This window comes from Podarcis melisellensis (assembly GCF_964234715.1).
Source record: "Podarcis melisellensis genome assembly, chromosome: 3".
NCBI lineage: Eukaryota > Metazoa > Chordata > Lepidosauria > Squamata > Lacertidae > Podarcis > Podarcis melisellensis.
Genome location: NC_138530.1, coordinates 8,711,558 through 8,737,584, shown reverse-complemented (window position 1 = coordinate 8,737,584; position 26,027 = coordinate 8,711,558). Strand labels below are relative to the sequence as shown.

Genomic DNA, 26,027 nt, shown 5'->3' with positions numbered 1-26,027 from the left:
TGAGAGGAGGTGAGGTTGTTGTAAACAAAAATTGCCCTTTTCCCTTACGGGGTATCCAAGAGCCCATATAGAGTCCTTACATAGGTTCCCTATTGATAGGAGAGAATAACAGAGGCCAACCAGAGAATATTGAGAAGCAAAGCAGCTAGTAACCTTGATCTTTATTTTGATCTGTTGCAACAGGGTGCTCCCCTCACCTGCAGGAGAGAGGAGGGACCCAGAAAAATGGCATGCAAGGCCTTATAAATACTTTTGAAATTGCCACCCTGTAGATCAAGACCACCCCCAGAAAGATCACACATACATCACAGAAGGGTTGTAACCTAGACCACCCCTCAGATACATCACACTTACATCACAAAAAGGGGGTCTAAAACAGAAATTTGAATATTGTTTTTCTCCTGTTGTTGTGTATCTCCTGTCTGGCAGGTTACTTGATTGGATTGCCTGGGGAGCCTGGCCATTTTATTGTAGTGATAAATACTTAGTTCCTGGGCCAGGTCACAGGCTCACACCCTATTCATATCTTAAATGTGCCCTTAAGACAGGATTTATGAGGAAAGAGACAATGGGGAGGTTTCCCACTTTGACCTTGCAGAGAAAACATTGGGTCAGTTTAGGAATCAAAATGGTTCCAGGTTGGCCTTCCTGTGCTGATCTATGTATGTGCTTGGTTGGTACACTTATGAACATTACCATAGATCTAATACTATAAAATTCCTATCACAATGTACAGGGCCAGGGGGTTTCCAAGAGGATCCACTACTGGGAATTGGGCTTCCGCAGATGCTCAGCAGTGCCAATTTGATGTGTGCCAATCCAAAATTCACAATCTGCTTGAGCACCACACACAGAGAAGCTGCAGCAAAACTGTCGTCCAAAGCTAGGCACTTGCATCAGATAACAGCTCAGCAGTGACATCTGCAGGCCTCCTGATCTGACACAATCTACAGCCAGCCATGCAACGACATGACCTGCAGTCTAACTCTGGCATTGCTTTAATGATAAAAAATAATAAAGTTTTATTTATATCCCGCCCTCCCCAGCCGAAGCCGGGCTCAGAGCAGCTAACAACAGTAAAATAATACAGCATTCTAAAATCAATTCATTATAAAATCAGTTCAAATCAAATTGATGGCAACCATTGGGCTAGAGTTCTGTGAGGATTACCACCAGAGGGGGAGGTCAGGCTGTGTCTTGGCCAAAGGCCTAGTGGAACAGCTCTGTCTTGCAGGCCCTGCGGAAAGATGTCAAGTCCCACAGGGCCCTATTCTCTTGTGACAGAGCATTACACCAGATCGGAACCACAGCCGAAAAAGCCCTGGCTCTGGTTGAGGCCAGCCTAACCGGAGAGGCAGTCCCGTAGGGATGAGGGTCCTAGGCCGTAGAGGGCTTTAAAGGTTAAAACCAGCACCTTAAACCTGATCCTGTACTCCACCAGGAGCCAGTACAGTTGGTATAGCACTGGGTGAATGTGATTTATGGGCAAAGATGAGGTGTTGTTCAGTGTTGACCCTTGTTGTTGTTGTTTAGTCTTTTAGTTGTGTCTGACTCTTCATGACCCCATGGACCAGAGCACGCCAGTCCCTCCTGTCTTCCACTGCCTCCCACAGTTTGGGCAAACTCATGCTGGTAGCTTCGAGAACACTGTCACTCCATCTCGTCCTCTGTCGTCCCCTTCTCCTTGTGCCCTCCATCTTTCCCAACATCAGGGTCTTTTCCATGGAGTCTTCTCTTCTCATGAGGTGGCCAAAGTATTGGAGCCTCAGCTTCAGGATCTGTCCTTCCAAGTGAGCACTCAATTCGGCATTGCTTAGCATCAAATCCAGATTACCTGGGCAGAATGCTATTATTTCATTTTTTAAGCACAGAGTATACACCCAGCCCTGAACAATATTCTTATCTGTGGTTTGCATCCATGCAGCATACATATTATATATAAAACAAACACTGGAACACTCGAGAGAGAGAAGATTTTTTTTTAAAAAAAGTTTATTTTCTTAGTAAAAATAAAACTCAAACTTTTTGGGGGGGTACAGTTGCCTCTCACATTAAAACATCATTCATTATTATGTCACACTATCCTTTCTTCCCCATTACATAATTCTGGCCAAATACCACTTTCTGAAGAGAAAGGGGTGGTTCTGGATTGATTTAGAATTACGGCATGTCCTTGCAAAAGAGTAAGCAAATCTTCCTCTACTATTAATAGGTTATACAACTGCCTTTACATTGGTACAGTTCCAAGACTGATGCTGCAATCCCACGCATACTAAAATATCTGAACTCAGTGGGACTTACTTCCAAGTAAACATGGACAGGATTATCCCCTTGTGCAATCTGTGCTGAATGGCATCAGTTCACCCAGAAGCAGCAGAATCCTGACAACCGTTGCACTCTGACTGGAATTGTATTGTGAACAAACACAAACCCCTGTGTTGCAAAATGTAACTACCTACAAAAATGAAAACGCAACAAGCGGGCTAATAACTGTTAATGAATATATAATCGGTTATGATGTCATTCAAAATATACGACTAAGACATTTCAAAATGATGTATGTATCATACATCTCACAAAACATACAAGTTAATTGTACCAGAGTCAAACAAAGAATCAATATAATCGGTTATGATCTCACAAAATATACAAGTAACTACAAGTTGTTAAGCATCTACACTATCCAGGGAGCACTGATCCAATAGCATAATCCCTACTAGTATGAATATTTCATTGATAATTATTCGCTGATGAAGACTTTATTCCGAAACGATTCCGGATATACTGTCCTTTTGAGACTTCGGAGAGACGTCTTCCTTTGAGAGACGGCTTGGCGTTCCTCGCTGTTCATTTATCTATTTGATGCTTTGTTTGACTCTGATACAATTAACAACTTGTAGTTACAGTGGTAAGTACTTAATTTGTTCCGGAGGTCCGTTCTTAACCTGAAACTGTTCTTAATCTGAAGCACCACTTTAGCTAATGGGGCCTCCTGCTGCCGCCGCGCCGCTGGAGCCCGATTTCTGTTCTTATCCTGAAGCAAAGTTCTTAACCTGAAGCACTATTTCTGGGTTTGCGGAGTCTGTAACCTGAAGCGTATGTAACCTGAGGTACCACTGTACTTGTATATTCTGTGAGATGTGTTATATAATATATACATCATTTTGAAATGGCTTATTCGTATATTTTGAATGACGTCATAACCGATTATATATTCACTAACAGTTATTAGCCAGTGTGTTGAGTTTGCATTTTTGTAGATTGGAATTATATTGTGACAGGCCTCAGATGATCAGAGGACAGATGGCAACTCATTTTTAGCTATTTAATAGAGAACCAAAGCCTGCAGAAAGATCCAGAGGGACACCATTTGGCAACCCAGTGAGACCAGAGTTCGTAGGCTGTGGGAACAGAGAACTCTGCTCTTATTTCCAAAGATATGTTCTGAGAGACCGTGTTATCTTAGCAGCACAGCCAATTCCGCTGGCTGTCGTTGGAGATATATGCATTTACAAAGTGGTCGAAGTACCAGACGTTCTTCATTATAACATATATATTTTTAGTTTTTTTAAAAAAATAGATCAACATGATCTAAAAAAAGGTAACAAATTTTTTGGAAAGCCAACCAGCTTACAAAAAACCCTGGAGCCCATTCTGCTGTAATCAGTCACTGACAAGACTGTCACCCCTTCGTTCTCCACATCTTGAAAGTTAAAACTTCTCATTTATCATCCAGAGCTGGAGGCCAGTCAACATCCACCGACTGGAGAGAGAAGGAAACAAATGCAAGGGTTAAATCACAAATGGGAGACTCCCACTTGTTAATATAGCATATATGGATCTCTAGCCAGAAAACGGGTGGCGCTGTGGATTAAACCACAGAGCCTAGGACTTGCTGATCAGAAGGTCGGCGGTTCAAATCCCCATGACGGGGTGAGCTCCCGTTGCTTGGTCCCTGCTCCTGCCAACCTAGCAGTTCGAAAACACGTCAAAGTGCAAGTAGATAAATAGGGACCGCTCCAGCAGGAAGGTAAACAGCATTTCCGTGTGCTGCTCTGGTTTGCCAGAAGCGGCTTAGTCATGCTGGCCACATGACCCGGAAGTTGTATGCCAGCTCCCTTGGCCAACAAAGCGAGATGAGCGCCAGAGTCGGTCACGACTGGACCTAATGGTCAGGGGTCCCTTTACCTTTAGCCAGAAAACGGCTGAAATGGCATATGAGGGCATGGATGGGTCATAATTTTATACCTGAAAGTATCCCGAAAATTCCATGATTGTCACTACAAAGAGGAACAAGGAGGTAGCACTCACTTCTACGTCCAGCTCCAAGATGTCAGCGGTTGTGCCCAAGAGCGTACCAATGTTCGGCTTGGTTCTTCCAAAGTCTCCATGAACAAACTCTTTAATGTAACTAGATTGCCGTTAAGGACGAAACGAGAAGGGTCAGAAAACCCCGCAAATCTTGCACGGTGATGGGCGGGCAAAGGAAGGGTTGGCGCTCAGTGATAGAGCATCTGCTTTGCAGGCCCAAGGAGCCAATCTCATTCCCCAGCATCATCACACAGGGCTAGCAAAGGCTCCTGCTGGAGAGCGGCTGCCACTCTGTGTTGGCACTATTGAGCTGGAGAGGGGCTGCCAGTCAGTGTTGGCACTATTGGGCTGGATGGACCCATGGGATGTCTTTGCACAAGGCAGCTTCCGAAAGGGCACAGTGTGTGGAGCCCTGAAAGGGAGTGTGGCTTGTTCATTAACATTCACCATTGGTCCTGCAGAATTAGACCAGGTGGGTGGGCTGTACCCCAAACTGGGGTTGTGTGTACGCTGTGTGTTTCACTAATCACTCTGCAAAACCTTGCCCCAAGAAACGCTGGATTCTGCAGCCTGCACACGTCATGGAAATTCAGAAAGCTTGTTATCCTGGCCTTCCTCCAAGGAGTTCAGGGTGGCCTATATGGTGGGGGTTTTGGGGGGACACTGTGATGCAGGTGGTGCTGTGGGTTAAACCACTGAGCCTAGGACTTGCCGATCAAAAGGTCGGCGGTTCGAATCCCCGCAACGGGGTGAGCTCCCGTTGCTCAGTCCCTGCTCCTGCCAACCTAGCGGTTCAAAAGCACAAAGTGCAAGTAGATAAATAGGTACCGCTCCAGCGGGAAGGTAAACGGCGTTTCCGTGCACTGCCAGAAGCAGCTTAGTCATGCTGGCCACATGACCCGAAGCTGTACGCCAGCTCCCTCGGCCAATAAAGCGAGATGAGCGCCGCAACCCCAGAGTCAGCCACGACTGGACCTAATGGTCAGGGGTCCCTTTACCTTTACCTTACTGTGGCTCAAAAAGGATACGTCCCGGCCTGCGTCTTCAGATGGAGACGGAAATGATGTTCATCTATGTACTCCGACTGCATGGTGTATATGACACGAACCCTGACGGCTAGCGGTCGCCGGTGGAGGACCCGGAGTGGAGTTTTTTGATCGAGCTTTAATTCCTGTCCAAGAAATAAAAAAACAAGCAAGCAGAAATACAGAACATTAAGTATAGCAGATACACGAGGAAATATAAAATTGTTTCTGCGCTGCAAAAACCCTCATGCCGCTGAGTTATAGGGCACATAGCTGTGCTATATAACACTTACCAGTTATGACAGCAGATTTCTTGCCCTCGCCCTCCCAGTCCAAATACCAAACCGATGGAAGTGACAACTTCAGTGTTTGGAAGGTGATATTGCAATTAAGCACATCTCTGTATGCTAACGTAAGTGGATCAGGAATCCACAGGCCTCACTCAGAAGCAACCGTGGGTGTCAACAGCAAGTCCAAATCTGCAAACACCAGCATGGCCGGAACTAGAGATGTCAGATAAATTCTATTCAGTTTGCCTTTACGGTTAACCTATCTAAATCACACTTCTGTAAACGGTAAGTTACCCGAAGCACCGCCAAATCTTCAAAATTCACACTTCTCTGAATTTTGCAGTGCAGTTCTCTAGCCAAAGTAATGCGTACTTTGTGCATATAAATTAGGTATGTAAATGAAAGCAACATGCAAAAAAGTCTTGCTTTTTCGGGGAACTGCTTTGCAAAAATGTGTGTATCAGGCAAAACTACATACGAATGTGTATTTTAGGAGAAATTTGCAATAAAGCACTGGTGAATTTTCATTCATGCGGGGGGAGGGGGGATGATGCAAACTGAACTTAAAATTGGAAAAAGAAGAAACTAAAATTGACAAAACCATCCATCCCTAGCCAACAATGAACATACATCTTATTTTAATGAATTGACTTTTGCACAACTTCGGAAAGCTTTTAGAGAGTTACGATTAAATACAATCAACTCTGCTTATAGAGATGGGAGACACAGAGGCATACCAACAAACGAACGTGTTTGCATTAGGGGATGCCCTGAAGTAGAGGACCTTATGCATTATATCTTGCACTGCCCCTTATATAATGAAGCAGGAGAAAGATTTTTAGCACCTATAATGACAAGCTCCCCTGGCCAGAACCCCTCTGACATGATTATGTATCTCCCCGCAGACACAGATAAGTATGTGACCTGGCGTGTAGCACTCTTTGCAACTGCCGCTAGGAAAATTAGAGCAAATTATATAGCAAAGGTAGCCACCAACTGTAAAGGAGATGAATTTATTTGACCCTATCTACATCAAGCTAGGGATGCAGGTGGCGCTGTGGGTTAAAACACAGAGCCTAGGACTTGCCGATCAGAATGTCGGTGGTTCGAATCCCCGTGATGGGATAAGTTCCCGTTGTTCAGTCCCTGCTGCTGCCAACCTAGCAGTTCGAAAGCACGTCAAAGTGCAAGTAGATAAACAGGTACCGCTCCAGCGGGAAGGTAAATGGCGTTTCCATGCGCTGCTCTGGTTCACCAGAAGCGGCTTAGTCATGCTGGCCACATGACCTGGAAGCTGTCTGTGGACAAACGCCGGCTCCCTCGGCCAATAAAGCGAGATGAGCGCCGCACCTCCAGAGTCGACCACGACTGGACCTAATGGTCAGGGGTCCCTTTACCTTTACCTTACATCAAGCTATATTTTATCCTTATCACCAAACTCCGAATATAGTTGCACACTGTATTAATTAACATCATTTTTTAATATATTAGTGGCCGTGTGATAAATTTTATGGTTTAGTGTCTTAATTTGTATATTAAGGTACTTTTATAGTTCTGTTTAGCGTAGGTAATGTCTTGATAACATAAATGTTTTAAGTTTTGTTGGATCAATCCAGTATATTTTCTTTTAATTGTTGAATGATCCTGTGTACACTGTGGCAGCCTTTGGCTATGTGCAATAAAACTGACTGACCATCCCTAACCAAGACACTAACATATCCGTGTAGCAACCCTGAAAGCTGGGTTAGGCGGAAAAAGTGTGTACCTAGCCCATGGCCACCAAGGGAAATTCTTAAGTCGGGCAGGTCTTTAATTGGGGAGTCCTAAATTCCAAGTGTATAGTTAAAGCTATGGTTTTCCCAGTAGTGATGTATGGAAGTGAGAGCTGGACCATAAAGAAGGCTGATCGCCAAAGAATTGATGCTTTTGAATTATGGTGCTGGAGGAGACGCTCGAGAGTCCCATGGACTGCAAGAAGATCAAACCTCTCCATTCTGAAGGAAATCAGCCCTGAGTGCTCACTGGAAGGACAGATCCTGAAGCTGAGGCTCCAAGACTTTGGCCACCTCATGAGAAGGAAGAGAAGACTCCCTGGAAAAGACCCTGATGTTGGGAAAGATGGAGGGCACAAGGAGAAGAGGACGACAGAGGAAGAGATGGTTGGACAGTGTTCTCTAAGCTACCAGCATGAGTTTGACCAAACTGCGGGAGGCAGTGGAAGACAGGAGTGCCTGGCGTGCTCTGGTCCATGGGGTCACGAAGAATCGGACACGACTAAACGACTAAGCAACAACAATAATAATAATATCAAAAAAACCAAACAAACCACCCTTCACTAAGCTCCTCTCCTAATTTGCTGGGCATCACCCGTCATCTCCCAAACTCCTTCCCCTCAGATTCTCAAGTCGGAAACGACTAAACGACTAAACAACAACAAATTCCAAGTCCAACATTCAGCCTACTATACTCTGTTGTCTCCCTTGCCGCAATGCGCAGGCTGCAATGGCCTGGCTGCCTGTGTCTTCCTGTCAAATGGGAGGAATTTTGCCACATTAACAGGAGCACACAGGGAGGAAAACAGGCACCTTGCAGGAGGCCAGGCACTTCCGTAGGCTGAACCGTCCCAGAGATTGTACTCTGCTGTGCAACTGCAGCATGAGTAAGACAGGGCCTGCACAGAGATGTGAGCCCTAGGGTCATGCATCGGCCGTGAAAAATCTGAGTGGGAGTAGAATTCAGTTTCCCTTCTTCTGAAGAATAAAAATACAGAGGAAAAAATGAGATTATTATGTGGCCCTTACTGGTTGTGAAGCTATGCTTAAAACTGGGCTGGGCAATTTCTACTGAAATCTCAAAAAGGCTGGTTGCGTGGGCTGAAGAAGAGGTTTCTCATGGTCGGGGCATAATTAGCAAAGCCAGAATAAGTTCTGAAAACGTAGCAGGTAAATCAAGGTGTGTTCAACATGCAATGTGAATTGATATGGGTTTTGCACTCCCTGGGTGCCTTGTTTGAAATTTAGACTTATTTATTCTCCTGAAACAGGATTGTATACTCCCGCAGAGCAATGAGAAGAATTGAGATAGTATACAGTATATTGCCAATACAGCCAACTCTGGTTTCCCCGTGTTATGGTTTTAGATTCTGAAGAAACACGCAGATGGACATTCCCACCACACAATGTCCATCTGCCACACATTAGCGGAGAATGGCATATCTCAGATATTACGGGCATTATAGTAAGATCAGTTAACAGCACACACAGTCAGAGCATACAAAGATCTCATCCCTGGTTACTCCAAAGTTCTCTGTGTCTCAGCAAAAGGGTGTTTGTTTCTGCTACTGTTATACAACTGCCAGTCAAAGTCTTTGCTCATCTGTTGTTGTTGTTTAGTCATTTAGTCGTGTCCGACTCTTCGTGACCCTATGGACCAGAGCATGCCAGGCTCATCTACTGGTAATTAAGGAAGGAAGGAAGGAAGGAAGGAAGGAAGGAAGGAAGGAAGGAAGGAAGGAAGGAAGGAAGGTGGATCTCTGGCGTCTTTTAATTTCGTGACTGCTGTATGGAAGTGAGAGCTGGACCATAAAGAAGGCTGATTGCCAAAGAATTGATGAACTATCTTCCTCCACTGGAGTAAATGGAGAAGTCTTCACATGTGGGAGCTCCTGCACCACATTACAAATGCAAGCAGGCAGCTTGGAAGCAAGCTACAAATCTATGTCAAAATGAAAAGACATCTGCTTCTTGGGAGAAAGGCGATGGCAAACCTAGACAGCATCTTAAAAAGCAGAGACATCACCTTGCCAACAAAGGTCTATATAGTTAAAGCTATGGTTTTCCCAGTAGTGATGTATGGAAGTGAGAGCTGGACCATAAAGAAGGCTGATCGCCGAAGAATTGATGCTTTCGAATTTTGGTGCTGGAGGAGACTCTTGAGAGTCCCATGGACTGCAAGAAGATCAAACCTCTCGAAGGAAATCAGCCCTGAATGCTCACTGGAAGGACAGATCCTGAAGCTGAGGCTCCAATATTCAAGACTCCCTGGAAAAGACCCTGATGCTGGGAAAGATGGAGGGCACAAGGAGAAGGGGACGACAGAGGACGAGATGGTTGGACAGTGTTCTTGAAGCTACCAGCATGAATTTGACCAAACTGGGGGAGGCAGTGGAAGACAGGAGTGCCTGGCGTGCTCTGGTCCATGGGGTCACGAAGAGGCGGACACGATTAAACGACTAAACAACAACAACAGATCTTTGGCTGATTTGCCGTAGAGCCTGATCTACATTCTGCTGCCCACCCGGGTCATGCACAAGGAAAACAACAAACAAATGCGATAAATACCACCCCAGACATGCAACCTTCATGTTGTCTAGAAGCTCCATGTCTTCTTTCCGGATGGCTTTTTCTGTCCATATTAAGGCACTGTAAGTTTTGGTCTTCGCTTCCTCGCCTTCTTTCATGTGCCCAATGGCCTCTCTGAAAGACAAGCAAATAAATGGGCAACAGCCACAGGAATCTGAAAGGTGAAAGGACTCCTCAACAGTCCCTGTATATCTTTGGGTGTGTGTGTGTGTGTGTGTGTGAGAGAGAGAGAGAGAGAGAGAGAGAGAGAGAGAGAGAGAGACCTTCTCTCTTTCCCCCATCCTGCAGGGTACAGTGGTACCTCAGGTTACATACGCTTCAGGTTACAGACTCCGCTAACCCAGAAATATTACCTCGGGTTAAGAACTTTGCTTCAGGATGAGAACAGAAATCATGCAGCAGCGGCGCAGCAGCAGCAGGAGGCCCCATTAGCTAAGTGGTGCTTCAGGTTAAGAACGGACCTCCAGAACGAATTAAGTTCTTAACCCGAGGTACCACTGTAGTGTAATGCCTGTAGGCAGGGCTGTGGCTACCTAAGCATTCTGCACCCAGAGATTCCTGGTTCAGCAACCAGAATAAATTAGGGGCGTAAAGTAGGGCTGTACTGTTTAAAACAATTAATTGGTTCACAAACTGACTTTATAAACACACACACTTTTTATCAAAAAAAAAAAGTGGCCAGGTTAATTGGTTAGTAAACTTCCTTTTAATAAGTAAAATACAAATACAAATACAAGTGCTAATAAAAATCGCAGGGTTCAAAAAGACAGGACAAAGGGGAATGCCTGTCAGACAATGCCTCCTATGGCATATGTATATATTTTTTGCTCATATGCACATTTGATTAATGAATTGCAGAATCAACTGAAATCATATACTTAATAATAATAATAATGTTTTCTTTAATGGAGTGAGGCCCTAAACCAAGGCAAATTCCCCTACACTTTTTGTGTGTGTGTGTGTGTGTGTGTGTGTAATTTGAGTCTCACCCACCCTCCACCATTAGGAGGACTGCTTAGCCCCGCCTCTTCTGGCTTCTGAAATTTCGCTAGGGACTAGGAACTTTTTTTTTTTTTAAATAATAATAATGATAATCTCCATAATGTGTGTGACTATGCAACACATTCACAGCTATGAAAAAGGAGTATGTTGGATGTGCCTTGCTTTAATTAGGACAGCTGAGCTATACTCAGGGCTCAATTTCTGTTACAGATCACAAAGGCCCAATTCTGGAATCCATTTACAATCTCGGCTTCGAAATATGTGAAATGAAATCCTGCAATGTAATGGAAGCTCTGCCTTCTGCCTCTTATCTCCCTCTAAGGGCAACTGCTGTGGGCAGAGGATCAAACTGCGATTGCATTATACCATTTCAGAACGGGTGACTAGAAGGATACTGTTGAAGGAAACAGTTTAGTTTGTTTTGCCTGTTCCAAAACCCTCCCAAATCAGAGCATTCTTTGGGCGCGCTTCAAGGGTGACAGAATCACCCTGTTGCTGCTGCCATTTTGAAAGAGCTTCACAGAGATGGCACAAGGTTGGGAAAGGGTTAACATACCCAGGTTACGGCCTCAAATTCCCTGCTTTTCCACACACCAAAAAAAGAGAGCTTTATTCAAGTACCAAAACACTGACCTGGTGACGAGCTGTAGATCACGAACTTGGACTTTGTCTGAAGAGTTATTTATTATCTATAAACGAACAAACAAAGATTACCTCAGCCTCATCTGACGGTTTAAAATTTAAAACGATTCCGGGGTTTTGCAGTTAAAAAACAGAAAGGCAATGGGAGTTCCCACATGCAATGGTTTGAGAAGAAACTGCCTTTTCTCTGGGAGGAAGAAATAGCCAGAACCAATTTTTGTTTTGCTTTTTTAAAAAAGCTCTAATCTAAATACAAAGTGCTGCTGGCCACAGTGCGTAGAGCACAGCTTTCCAAACTTCTCATGTTGGTGACACACTTGTTAGACGTTCATCATTTCGTGACACAATAATTCAGTTTTACTAGCTAACCAGAGGTTAAACTAACCCCTTTCCCGTCCTGGGAGGAGCACGGGGAGCATTTGCATGACACACCGACACACTAACGTTTCGTGACACATAATTTGGAAAGCTCTGGCACAGAGTGTTGGGCTAGGAGTGGGGAGACTTGGGTTCAAATCCCCCACGTTCCACTACCTTCCGACCCAATCTACATCACAGAGTTACTGCAAGGATAACACTTGCGGGAACTGTGCAAACTGCCTTGAGCTCCCTGGTAGAAGAACAGGACTAAGACCTGGCTTCTTTAACCAAAAATAAATCAGATGAACTTATAAAATAGCGAACAGTAAGCATGAATCAAATCACAACACTGAATAGCTCTTACTCCTTAAAATATTTAGAATATTTAGACTGCATCTTGATACAAAGCAGCCAACAGCTCAGTGTATTGCTTGCCATTTCTAACCTGTGAATATAAGCCAGCTCTGCTAACCTATACCTTTCTCATTGATAAGCCTTTCATCAATGGGCAGCCGTGGGAGCATCTGAAGGAGTGTCTCCACCCCCATCGTTCAGCCCAGACACTGAGGTCCAGCTCTGAGGGCCTTCTGGCGGTTCCCTCCCTGCGAGAAGAGAGGTTGCAGGGAACCAGGCAGAGGGCCTTCTCGGTGGTGGCACCAGCCCTGTGGAACGCCCTCCCATCAGACGTCAAGGAAATAAACAACTATCTGACTTTTAGAAGACATCTGAAGGCAGTCCTGTTTAGGGAAGTTTTTAATGTTTGATGTTTTATCGTGTTTTTAATATTCTGTTAGGAGCCATCCAGAATGGCTAGGGAAACCCAGCCAGATGGGTGGGGTATGTATGCATGTATGTATAAATATTATGCCATTCGTTCACTGGACATCAGACCTTTATCAAATTCTGTATCCTACCAACTGTTTCTCCCTTAAAACTATGCCATTGAAATGCCCATGTAATACTTCATTATTAGGCTGGTTATGTGTAGCATTTTTACATCCCTCTAACTTGCTATTGGACTCAGGACTTTCTCAGGAGGTCTCCCACCCAGGGACTGTTTAGCTATGCCTCCACATCATGTCCTGGGAATGGTTGGAAGGTGAAGCCATGTTATCAAAGATGTCTGAGTCCTAAAGGAGGAAGGTTTCACTACAGAATTGTATTTTTTTTAAAAACTGCCTGGAAAAAAAACCTCAACGAATAATCCTCTACCTCCCAAATAGTAAAAAGAAAACAAAAAAGCCAGTTTGTATTAAGGGTAGTTTTGGGGAAACCTGTAGAGTAATGTACCGTACTGGCCTGAATATAAGCTGCACCTTTAAAATTGGAGGGGGGAAAGGAAAAATACCTGAACGTAAGCAGCTCCATTCCTCACGGCTCCTGGCTGCACACTGGGGGGGGGGGGGCGCACGTTGCGTTGCTAGTGGCCTTCCCCCTTCCTCGCTCTCTCCCTTCCCGGCCTTGGGGGAAAGGATGGGGGACTGCGCACAGGGTGGATGCCACTTTGCCGCACTCCTGGCTGCATACCGTAAGGCCGTGAATATAACTTTCAAGCCAATACAGTATTAAAAATTGTAATCTGATTCCCTGAGCATGACTGGGTAAATTCCACAGAACCCTGAATACAGCGGTACCTCAGGTTACAGACGCTTCTGGTTACAGAAGCTTCAGGTTACAGACTCCGCTAACCCAGAAATAGTACCTTGGGTTAAGAACTTTGCTTTAGGATGAGAACAGAAATCGTGCGGCGGCAGCGGGAGGCCCCATTAGCTAAAGTGGTACCTCAGGTTAAGAACGGTTTCAGGTTAAGAATGGACCTCTGGAACGAATTAAGTTCTTAACCTGAGGTACCACTGTATCACGGAGGCTAACTTTCCACTTTTCTTACTACTCTTTTATAAGAGGGGTTCGGATGTGCAAGGAACCAGTCTTAATAGATTGGCAGGATCCATAAGAAGGGACAGTCCCTTAGGTATCCTGACCCCAAGGTGGTTAGGGCCTCAAAAGGAAACAGCCAGGACTTTGGGAGGAAAGGGTCAAGTCTTGTGTCTTGATGCCCCCAAAAAAGGTTTCAATCACAGACGGCTAGCCGTGCTCATTTCTTGCAACAAAAACCACAAAGAGTTTGGACTGCAAGAAGATCAAACGTATCCATTCTGAAGGAAATCAGCCCTGAGTGCTCACTGGAAGGACAGATCCTGAAGCTGAGGCTCCAATACTTTGGCCACCTCATGAGAAGAGAAGACTCCCTGGAAAAGACCCTGATGTTGGAAAAGATTGAGGGAACAAGGAGAAGGGGACGACAGAGGACGAGATGGTTGGACAGTGTTCTCGAAGCTACAAACATGAGTCTGACCAAACTGCGGGAGGCAGTGGAAGACAGGAGTGCCTGGCGTGCTCTGGTCCATGGGGTCACGAAGAGTCGGACACGACTAAACGACTCAACAACAACAACAAAGGTGGCCTTGCAGACTGCCTGCCAGTGTGCCATTTTCAACACCTTGAAAGCCATTTACCTGTTGAAGCTCCTTCATGTCCTCTGCAGCCAAGCGGACTTTCCGAGGATTCACAAGCTCAACTGCGAAGGGCCTTCCTGTCAAGGTTGGAGTGGGGGAAAATGAGGACAGGGAGTTGCAAGTGACTGCATAATAAGATATCCACAGATATTTTGGGGGGAGTAAAAGGGGGAGGGGAAGTAAAGGAAAACACTCTATTCTCAGGGCCTTGAAATGCTTTTACTTATCTTTGTAAACAGCTCTGGGAGCCCATTTGGGGGTGCAAAAGCCATAAATAATAAGGCATTTCTAAATCCGTGAATTTGTGCTGCCAGCACAAAAACTGTATGAAACTTGAAATCTAATTGCTACACAGATATTTGAATGCAAGGTGCTGGCACTATTCTGACCCACCACCAGAGGGCACTGTCTGCTTAAGGGGCTCCAAACATACCAGCTTGAGCCATTGACAGCACAGTCCTTCTGAATCCAATGGGGCTTACTCCCGGGTAAGTGAGTTTAGGATTACAGACTTAGGCTGCGAGCCAAGCTTACCGTTGCCCAGTGTTCTCACATCCACGTCTTCTCTTCCGGAGGACGAAAAATTAAAACCTTTGAAACAGGAAGGAGAAGGTCGGTTGAGCTTGCCAGTGCCAGTATCCTTTCCACACAACCCTGAGCCCCTATTGTAGGACTCCACGGCTTGGGGTCAAACGAAAAAAAGTGCTCTTAGCTCCATTCTATAGTTTCCGAGCACAATTCAAAGTGTTGGTGTTGACCTGAACGGCCTCGGTCCTGTATACCTGAAGGAGCGTCTCCACCCCCATCATTCTGCCCGGATGCTGAGGTCCAGTGCCGAGGGCCTTCTGGCAAGAAGCAAAGCTACAGGAAACCAGGCAGAGGGCCTTCTCGGTGGTGGCACCCGCCCCGTGGAATGCCCCCCCCCATCAGATGTCAAAGAGAAAAACAACTACCAGACTTTTAGAAGACATCTGAAGGCAGCCCTGTTTAGGGAAGCTTTTAATGTTTGATGCATTACTGTATTTTAATATTTTGTTGGAAGCCGCCCAGAAGAATGGCGGATGAAATTAATGGACTATGCAGAATTAGATAAATTAACAGGAAGGATTCGAAACCTGGGGGACCAGAGATTCTTAGAAGACTGGAGTAAATATATGAACTATTTGAAAAGCAATTGTAATGAACAGATTACACTAGTAGGATTGCAAGAAGTTCTATAAGGAGGACTATTTGAAATATTGCAAGAAAGACCATGAAGAGAATGATTAGTTAATGATAATTAAGAGTAATAGAGAAATTAAGAAATGCAGAATAAGTGATAAAGAACGGAAAATCATCAGAGGTTGTTGACGGAAGTCTAAAATATTGTGTAAGATAAGAAGTTATGTTAAATGATTGTTGAAAATGATATGTAAAAAAACCCCAATAAAATGTATTTTAAAAAATGTTTTTCCTCCACCACTGAGGTTTCATCGAGAGGACTAACGGCAAGGAGATGTTCTCTTGGACAAGTGCACCACCCTGTTGCATGGGGACAGGTGGAGATGTGGTCCAAAAACAAGCCATTAGATTTTTCTACAGGTAGGTTTTTACCCAGAAAGGCTGGCTTCTCCAGAACAAAAATGGCACCCAACCTCTTAGCAGAAGTAGGTTAAGGAGGGAGTACAAACAGGTGATTCTAAGAAGGGTGTTCCAGGATGTGGGCACTACCACTAAAAAGGCCACGCCCTGACTGTAACTTTCCATCAAATAGATTTTGGTTGGTTTTATTAAGTTATGCATGGAAGACATGCAGGTACACGGACACGCACTAGGTGCATACAGAAAGCACTCACTGTCTGCTTTGAAGGCAGCCATGAGATGTTCTGAGATCAGTTCTTCGACGGAAGACTCCATCTTCCTCTCTCCATCTATAATCCAGGGGGTCTGGGGTAATGTTCTTGAATATTTGTTATATCTCCCTGTAAAGGAAACAGAGGGTATTTAGTATCCTGTACGTTTTGCAAAAAGGGACACGGGTGGCGCTGTGGGTTAAACCAGAGCGCCTAGGACTTGCCAATCAGAAGGTCAACGGTTCGAATCCCCGCGACGGGGTGAGCTCCCGTTGCTCAGTCCCTGCTCCTGCCAACCTAGCAGTTCGAAAGCACGTCAAAGTGCAAGTAGATAAATAGGTACCGCTCTGGTGGGAAGGTAAACAGCGTTTCCATGCGCTGCTCTGGTTCGCCAGAAGCAACTTAGTCATGCTGGCCACATGACCCAGAAGCTGTACACCGGCTCCCTCAGCCAGTAAAGCAAGATGAGCGCCACAACCCCAGAGTCGGCCATGACTGGACCTAATGGTCAGCGGTCCCTTTACCTTTAAGTTTTGCAAAAGTAGCAAATAATGTTTTTTTTACTTGAAGCAGGGAAACAAACAGCACAGCACTATTTATTAATTTATGCACCCACTTAATGCCCAAATAGGCTTCTAAGTTTTTTACAAGTATATTAAGAGAAGACTGCAAGGGGGGGTGGGAGACCCACTAGATATTTACCAGCAACAAAGATGGCCCCATTGGTACACTGAATGTCAACAGCTGTGCAAGGTGCCTTGGGTGAAGTCAGAGGACACTGAAAGTTTCTGTATAGGAGAAAATAAAGGAGCGAGCCATTAAGAACACACAACAAGACCCTGGCAGGATGAAAGAGAGAAAATGGCTTCAGCTGTATATTACAGTAAGCCATAAAGCTACCTCAGAGGTTAAAAGCCTAGGAAAACAGGAGAGATATTTGCCTGGTGCCTAACTGACATGACTTAAGCACAGGTATGGGCCCCTGGGGTGAGAGTTGACAAGCAAGGTGTTGTAGCTGAAAAGGCCCTCACCCCCGTATGGTGGAGCCACTTGGAGGAAGAGGAACAAGACATTAGACCTATTGGTTTTCTGAGATTCAGTAAGTCCTGCATAAGATTCAACTGAATCAGCATCAGAGGGGCTTGTGCAGAACTTCAGGAAGCCGAAGGATCTAACGCCTTGTTTCTTTGCCCATATCCAGTAAATTGATGTCCTTATCAGAGTCCTTATTCCCATGTTGAAGAATTGGAAATGAAGTGTTAGCTGTTTTCCAAGACTACCCTTCTCTAAAGCCAGAAATTGAAATACTGGATTTATTTCATTCTCAGTTGCCCCAGAATGCATTCAACTGCAATTACTGTCTGAGAGAGAGAGACCTGTCAGAAATCACACAACTGAGACACACAGTGGCCATGAGATACATACACGCACACCTGAAATCACAGTGAATTTTGAGGTATGGGGAACAAAATGCAGAAGCCACACCCATTTAGACTCAGAATTTATTAACCCATTTACTTATTACTTCCAGGTTTATATGACATTTTCACCTGTACCATTTCACTTTGCTCTTTGATTTTCCTGATAAATTCCCATACACCAAGGTTAAAATAGGTTCAGAGCTCACTTACTTAAGAAAATCTTCTTCACTGATCATATCCAAAGCCTTAACCACAGCCATTCTGGTGAAGACAGACTGCAAATGAATAAAGTATTAGGTATTTCGAAAACAATTCCTCTGTTTAATTCACTTCAGCTGAGTCACTGGAATGTCGTTTCTCAGAAACTGTTTCTCTGATACTGTTATTTTAATTAATACTTAATTGTTATTTTGGGTTGCAACACTTAGCTGCCACAGTGTCTCACTGAATCCAGCAGGACTTACTTCTGAACATATATTGGCTTGCACTGTTAATCAGAATCTTGTACATCACCTTGGGAAGTTTTATTACAGAAAGATGTTAATACATTTTGTCATTATTATTTTTTTGGATTCTAACTGTAAGGTGCTTTGGAAACCAATCTCGGCTGGGAAATAAGTTTTAGAACTCACACACAGTAAGGATGTAATCCAAATCTAGGGGGGAAATCCCACAAGAACAGAAAAAATGAAGAATAACTTTAGTACACAGTATAAGGAGGAAGGAAGGAAGAACAGTAACAAGTTTGTGATGGCTTGTGACCCTACTAAATTCTGATCTTGCAAAAAAAACGGGAAAGAAAATGATTTCCCAGAAATTGCTTACCAGCTTGTTCTTTTCTTGTTTGAAGCAACTTGGACATGCGGAGGCTCTAAATGGAAAAACAAACAGCATTTAATTGTTTGAAAACTTTTTTTTACACATGGTGTCAGAACAGATTCAGTGAGGACAAGGTTGCAAAGGCCTATGCAGCTGGTGTCTAAGTCAGAGAGCATCCACCAAGAAGATCTTTCCTCTCCTTCCTGACATCAAAACATTGGCTGCTTCTTGGGTACAGATATCCCTCTCGGGATATTGTGTCTAATGTTAATCGAAGGTGCTGCCTACTCTGGGTGGATGCCTGACAGTGTGTATGGAGGTCCTGGGCTACCCAGATGACAAGACCCAACCCCCTTGGCTGATGTGGTCCAAAGGAAAGCAGAGCCATTCATTTGGCACCAGCCTGGCTGCAGGAATACAGGAAGGAAGCATACAAGGTGCCATCCAACCGTCTTAGGGAATCCACTCTGGATTTGTGCAAGAGTTACTCCTTAGCCTTTTCTCCTCCCAAAGATGTCCCTGTGAATGTACAACGCCGTTATTCATCACATCCCAACTTACAGGAAATGGCAGTCCTTGTCTGTTTCTGGGTGAGCGAAGACCACGCTGACTTCAAACAGGCTCTGAGTCGCAATGTAAAAGACAGTGGAAAGTTATTGTTTAATTCGGTAGTGGAAATGTAACATTCTCCCATTCCCTTCTGTAGCCTTGAACTCTGTTTGGGTACCAGCCTGAAACACTCTCTTTCGCTTTAGCTCTGAACAAAGAAAACGAGCTTGTCAGGAGGAAAGGTTCTTTTCCATGTGCAGGGATAATTAAACTTTTTCTTTTAATTTAGAGGAGGATTCAACCATCCATGCACCATTCTGAAGTGGCGCAGACCAGGCACAGAAGGCCCATGACAATAAAGCACTGTTTAAGTTATATAGTTATACAATACCTTTCCATCAGCAGGGACCCCCAATTGCTCCAGGAACAGGGGGTGAATAATCCATTTGTATGCTTCTTTTAGCTGAACAAGGTCTTCTTTTTCTGCTAAAAAATCCTGTTTCCTAAATGATTTTTAAAAGTAAGACTCAGCATCTTAAATCAAGCGGGGGGAGGGGGGAGAGAATTCAGTCAATTGTGTTTAGTTTCAAAATACTAATTTCAATCGATAGTTTTGAACTTGTACCTCTGCTCCCAAGAATTTTATAACCCAAAGTACTAACAGCAACTAGAATACATTTGCTAATGGAAGGACCTGCCAGCAAGAAAGAGGAAATGACTAATTAAAAGGGGCAGTTCAGTAATGCTGTGAGTGGAGCAAAAAACCCAAAATTGATTAGAAGTTTTTTAAAATAGGGGCAAGGATGAAATGCCTAATTAAAGTATCAGCTGGTGTGAGAAGCAAGGCCTCTACTGAATGGAACTTGCTTTTCATTAAATATTATGTTAGGACCTTGCCTGCAAAGATGCGCTTTTGTGGGATTGTTGTAGGGTAATTTAGCACTATGTGAAACAACTGTGATTATTCTCCTTCCAGCTCAGTGCAGGAACAGCAATGGATCAGTGGTGCTAAGGGGCTTTAGTATTAAGTCAATAAACTGAGTAGGGCAATCAGAGGAGTTACCCTATTTTTCACTCTATAAGACAAACTTTTCCTCCTCCAAAAATTAAGGGGAAATGTGTGTGCATCTTATGGAGCGAATGCAGGCTCCATGGCTTCAGCGAAAGCAACGCAAAGCCAGGAGAGCGAGAGGGATCAGCGCGCACCGATCCCTCTTGCTCTCTTGGCTTCGCTTAGCTGGAGAGGCGCTGTGCAGCTTTCCCTCTCTGCGCAGCGCCCCTTCAGCGAAGCAGGAGCAGAAATGGAAGGGGCTCCGTTTCTCCTGCCGCTTCGCTGAAGGGATGCTGCGCAGAGAGGGAGAGAATTTTTTTTCTTGTTCTCCCCCTCTAAAACTAGGTGCGTCCTATGGTCGGATGAGTCCTATAGAGTGAAAAATATGGTAACTACCAAGGTGAGAGGATGAGATATTGCACATTACCCCCTCTCAATACAATTCCCCTCACATGCCCGCAAAGCACACACCAAGAGAGAACAATACAGTGCCAACGACATTTGAAAACCTAGCACACAAGGCAGGATGGAAAAGATCCCACCAGGAAGTACTCACTCCATTTCCTCTTTTACTAGCAACCACGCTGCATGCTTCAGGCATGGACCGAGAAAAAAACAGAAAAATGAAAGAGAATGAAAGAGAATGGAAGGGAGGGAAGAGAGAGAGAGAGAGAGAGAGAGAGAGAGAGAGAGAAGTGGTAAATTAAATGGCATCATAACCTTCCCATCTAACTAGCTGAGAAAGCCCAGAACAAGAATCGGCTACATTCACAGGAATCAAAGCCACACAGGATACACAACATCAGACATTGCCAAGTCTCCCCCACCAATTCAAAAAGCCAAGCTTCAGATCAGCCTAGCCCAATTTGCCCTCCCTCTCACTCACCCCTCGCCCAATTGCTGGATGCCACACACCTTGTATTTCCTAACAGGCGAAAACAAGGTAAGTTTTTAAACCACCCCTTCCCCTGCCCCCTTTCCTTCTCAACAAAGGCCATACTCAAGAGCACAAACAAAAGCACAAGCAAATACTCACCTCCCTTACAGATAACTGTGGGGGGAAAGAGACTGAAAACACAAAGCTGCTAAACTGGTATTCAGAAGAATTAATCTTGTGGCACACCTGAAAAACAATGAACTATGTTTATTATTGTTATTTAAATATAAATAAATAAATACACACACACACACCACTATGCAATTTTAGAAGTTCTCAAAGCATGTTTGTACAAGACGGCTTGCAAACATGCTTGAATACAATTGTTATACATTCTCAATTGTTTTACATTCTCATCAAGGACAAGCTTCCCTATGTAGATGTGCTTGCTTCTACCAAAGGAATTCTTCTGTGTAGTCAGGACAGCTCACTAACAGTCCCACCGCCTGCATGCTTTCTTGGAAGTTAAGTTCCACTGTGTTCGTTGGGGCTAGCTCCCAAGTAAGCATGTGTACAATTGCAGCCTAAATGAGATTTCAGCAAGGAAAGTTCAGTAAAACTCTTAAAGGTATAAAACTAAGTTTTAATCACAGTAGACCCATCAAAATTAATGAACATGATTAAGTTAGGTTCATCTGTTTCAATGGGTCAACTCTGAGTAAGACTTAGCTGAATGCCACCCACTACATGCATGCTGTACACGTGTACATCCATGGGAAATGCTGCAGTTTTTTTTCAACAGTAAAACTACCAATCAGCCGACACTTACCGCTTTGACAAAATCCATCTCACAGAGCTCCTGTAGAATTCCCAGGCAGATGCTACACACAGCTGGCCTTAAGTTCTCATCACCACCAGCAGTTCTATCATTCTCTGCGTTAGGTACCTGGTGGCTTCCATTTGAGGTCTGTTCCTCCTCTTCTTTGACACTATCCAGTTTGATTCGCTTATAGGGAGGATTTGCTGTTTCACAAAGTAATTTGTTCTCTTCTGTAGTGTTCTCCAGAAACTCATGCAGTTCGCTAAGCAACTCCTGATTGATAAAGGAAGCGGAGTAAAACTTGGTAGGTAGAAGGGTGCCAGGGGTGGCTTCAGAATGGACTGTGACCCTGATAGCCAGGTGTCCTGAAATCAACAGCTCCTGTAAATGCGCAACAGTCTTTCAACAGAGAATAATGTCAAATAGTCTGTTGCCTTGCAAATTAAAGTGGATCTGCTAAGCAATTAAAAAGGTCTTTGATATTGCATATTTAGGTAGGGGTTAGACTCACTGAACTTTGTGGGACTTAGTTTTGAGTAAATGTTTATAGGATTTGTATCCTATGCACATTAGTATCACAAATGTTTTGAGTAAATGTGCTTAAAATTTTATATATGGATATTCTATGATGGCCTACACCTGAAACGCCTAATACAGGTTTGGCGAGGAAGAAGAGGAGGAGTAAATGTGCACAGGATAGTATCATAAAAGTGACACCAGAAGTGAGAAGAGGAAGTGCACTTGTTCTTAGGAACATAGGAAACTGCCTTATAATGAGAAGTCAATGGTCTATCTAGCTCAGTACTATCTATGCGGAGTGGCAGTGGCTTTCCAGGGTTTCAGACAGGGGGCATTCCCAGTCCTAACTGGAGATGCTGGGGACTGAACCTTGGACCTACTGTATGCAAGGTAGATGGTCTACCAGTGTGTCATAGTCCTTCCTCAGAGCTGCAGGTCTTTCCTATACTTCTTAGACAGATAATGGGGAAGATTGTGGCCTGGACTTCTGGGTAGGTGGAAGACACAGGGGAACTGGAGAAAGTATATGTTGGAGGGAAAGAAGACAACAATGGATTTTAAATAGGTCGACAGCTGTTTGTTGTTCCTCATTCATAATATATTTTGGGGTTCTGCAGTTTTTGTCCAAATGCCCCAGCCTCCTTTCATTCCCCAAGAATATGCCTCTTGCTTTGAAAGGAAGACCTGGATCAGAGAGATCTGAAAATGAATTAAAACCACCCCATCATTATCATAATGCATTTCAATTTAATCAAACCTTATAGGGTCGCCTGTACAAATCCTGAGATCCTATCCGGCAAAACCTGAAAATACAACGCGGGCATGCTCCAAAATTCAGTAACTTCTGAGCAATAGACCTGTCCTTTTCAGATAGTGCAGTCGTGCTGGTGCTCATGCTGGTGAAGCCTGTATTTGAAGAGAAAAACCATCAGCAGAAACACTACCGCAGCAGGCTGGAGAGTGAGAATTGAGGGAACACTCATTAAAATAGCACAGCAGTAATTCAAAAGGGAGGACACAGAGATGCTGAGGACCATTCAGAAAAGAACAACAACGAGCATGATCCCATGTATGAAATCATTTCCTTGTGAGAAAAGGCTGATTACTAGAAACCAAAGAACTAAATCTGGGCCACTGCCAGTATGAGTTGCCTTTAAAAAGGTAAAGGTACCCCTGCCCGTACGGGCCAGTCGTGTCCGACTCTAGGGTTGCGTGCTCATCCTGCTCTATAGGCCGTGAGCTGGCGCCGTCCGAAGACACTTCTGGGTCACGTGGCCAGCGTGACGAAGCTGCAGCTGGCGAGCCGGCACCAGCGCAGCACACGGAAACGCCGTTTACCTTCCCGCTATAAAGCGGTCCCTATTTATCTACTTGCACCTAGGGGTGCTTTCGAACTGCTAGGTGGGCAGGAGCTGGGACCGAAAGACGGGAGCTCACCCTGCCGCGGGGATTCAAACCGCCGACCATACGATCAGCAAGTCCTAGGCACTGAGGTTTTACCCACAGCGCCACCCGCGTCCCCATGAATTGCCTTACACTGAGACTATTGGTGTATTTAGCTCAGTACAGTGGTACCTCGGGTTACATATGCTTCAGGTTACATACGCTTCAGGTTACAGACTCCGCTAACCCAGAAAAGTTACCTCGGGTTAAGAATTTTGCTTCAGGATGAGAACAGAAATTGTGTAGCGGTGGCACAGCAGCAGCAGGAGGCCCCATTAGCTAAATTGGTGCTTCAGGTTAAGAACAGTTTCAGGTTAAGAACAGACCTCCAGAACGAATTAAGTACTTAACCCGAGGTACCACTGTACTGTCTATGCTAAATGGCACCTTCTCCCCAGTGTCAAGCAAGGGATATTCCCAGCCCTGCCTGGAAATCCCATTGAGGACCGAGACGGGGGCGTTCTGCATGCAAAGCAGCTGATCTACCACTGAGCTGTGGCCCTTCCCTTCTTCCTGCACTGTATTTTTCCTGCACTGAAGAATACCACTCCCGTCTCCTCTTTCCACTTCCACCGCCACTAGAGTTTCCGCTACTTAGGCCGTCATCACTATCTGGTATCACAAGCCATACTATTCTAACGCTTAAATTCTACGATGAAAATCACATTTACCTAAGAGCAAGCCTCGACTTGCTTTCGAGTAAACATGAGCATAGGCTTGCGCACTAGCTCTCTCAGATCTTGCTAAAAGCAACTTACTGCGCCCAAATAGCTTAAAGAACCCCCCACCCCTCCTTTCCTAAGAAGCCAAGGTTATTTTCCAGCTCACCTGCCTCTTTTCGCTTGCCAAACATAAAAAAAAACTATGGGGGAACCATTCACCCGTTGCACCCTCGGTCCGCTCATCAATGAGTTCCGCTCTCGTAGGGAGAGAAAGGGAGAGAAAAGGAAACAGCCTCCCAGAAACAAGAGTTCCGCCTCCAAGTTGCGGCGGCCTCCCGCCGAGCCCATAGGATACCCAAGCCTCTAAAGGCTTTCCGACCTGTACTTCCGGATCCCAACAGCCTTTCCGTTGTGAGTGACCGTGCTTTGGAAAAGATCTTGCTGCCCCTCCCGCAATAAAAACGAAACAAGGCAGCTATAGGCTTTGTTGGAAGACCCTGTTCCATGTTGGCTGAGCTCCACCCCATTAAATGGCATTAACAATATGAATAAACTTTGAATAATTCAAAAGATAAAAAACGGGGCATTTGATGTGCGGTGGAAGAAAAACATTAAAAACACACATTAAAATCGGCTAAAGACATCGGGAAAGCGCAGGGCCGGATTTAGGTTTGCTGAGGCTCTGCTACTGAAGGTAACGGGGCCCTTTATATGCCCAGCTGTCCTTTGTCAACAACAAATTGTCACTGTTTTTTGTGTTGAATATACGCCAAATGGTAATTTATGGATCTAATAGCAAATAAAGGTAAAGGTAAAGGGACCCCTGACCATTAGGTCCAGTCGTGGCCGACTCTGGGGTTGCGGCGCTTATCTCGCTTTATGGGTCAAGGGAGCCGGCGTACAGCTGTGGCCAGCATGATTCAGCTGCTTCTGGCGAACCCGAGCAGTGCACGGAAACGCTGTTTACCTTCCCACCGGAGTGGTACCTATTTATCTACTTGCACTTTGATGTGCTTTTGAACTGCTAGGTTGGCAGGAGCTGGGACCGAGCAATGGGATCTCACCCCGTCGTGGGGATTCGAACCGCTGACCTTCTGATCGGCAAGTCCTAGGCTCTGTTGTTTAACCCACAGATAACAAAATATGCATTTTAACAAAGTAATTGTTGAACTGAAATACAGTTAAGAAGAAGTATATTAATAATGAAATACAATTAAGAAGTAGTATATTAATAGTGAAATAATTAAGCTGTAAATTAAAATTCATAAACTTAATAATGCAAACACATTGGCATTTAGCAATAACAAAAGTTAACTTTTTAGAAACACAGTTTACAAAGACTCATAATCTAGAAACTTGCTATAACATGAAATAATAATTTTAGGTTTTATTTTATAAGTTTTTTATCTTACATTTTGGAAATGTACATCCAGGTGTTTTTTCCCCTTTAATTTTTTTGGGGGGGCCCGCAAAAGAGTGGGGTCCTAAACTATAGCTTGTTTAGCTTATACATTAATCCCTGGGAAA

General features: G+C 44.5%; 1 protein-coding gene across 4 annotated transcripts; it reads right to left on the bottom strand.

The window, feature by feature from the left end:
* Positions 1 to 3,574: 3,574 nt before the first annotated feature.
* PUS10 (pseudouridine synthase 10) lies at positions 3,575 to 25,934 on the bottom strand. 4 transcript variants are annotated; one of them, XM_081904081.1, is made up of 18 exons: positions 25,913 to 25,934; positions 23,153 to 23,301; positions 21,886 to 22,257; positions 21,216 to 21,302; positions 20,736 to 20,770; positions 19,520 to 19,631; positions 19,141 to 19,202; positions 18,586 to 18,631; positions 17,971 to 18,035; positions 17,042 to 17,127; positions 16,343 to 16,468; positions 15,042 to 15,098; positions 14,508 to 14,584; positions 11,623 to 11,678; positions 9,984 to 10,101; positions 5,340 to 5,482; positions 4,312 to 4,411; positions 3,575 to 3,763 (listed from the first exon to the last, which is right to left on the bottom strand). In XM_081904081.1, the coding sequence occupies exons 2-18, from the start codon at positions 23,288 to 23,290 to the stop codon at positions 3,722 to 3,724; spliced, it is 1,722 nt and encodes a 573-aa protein (XP_081760207.1). In that variant the 5' UTR covers positions 23,291 to 23,301; positions 25,913 to 25,934; the 3' UTR covers positions 3,575 to 3,721. The 4 variants fall into 4 exon arrangements, with proteins under 4 accessions (XP_081760207.1, XP_081760206.1, XP_081760209.1 ...); XM_081904080.1 differs by lacking the exon at positions 25,913 to 25,934 and adding an exon at positions 24,667 to 24,803; XM_081904083.1 differs by lacking the exon at positions 25,913 to 25,934 and adding an exon at positions 24,510 to 24,615.
* Positions 25,935 to 26,027: the final 93 nt, after the last annotated feature.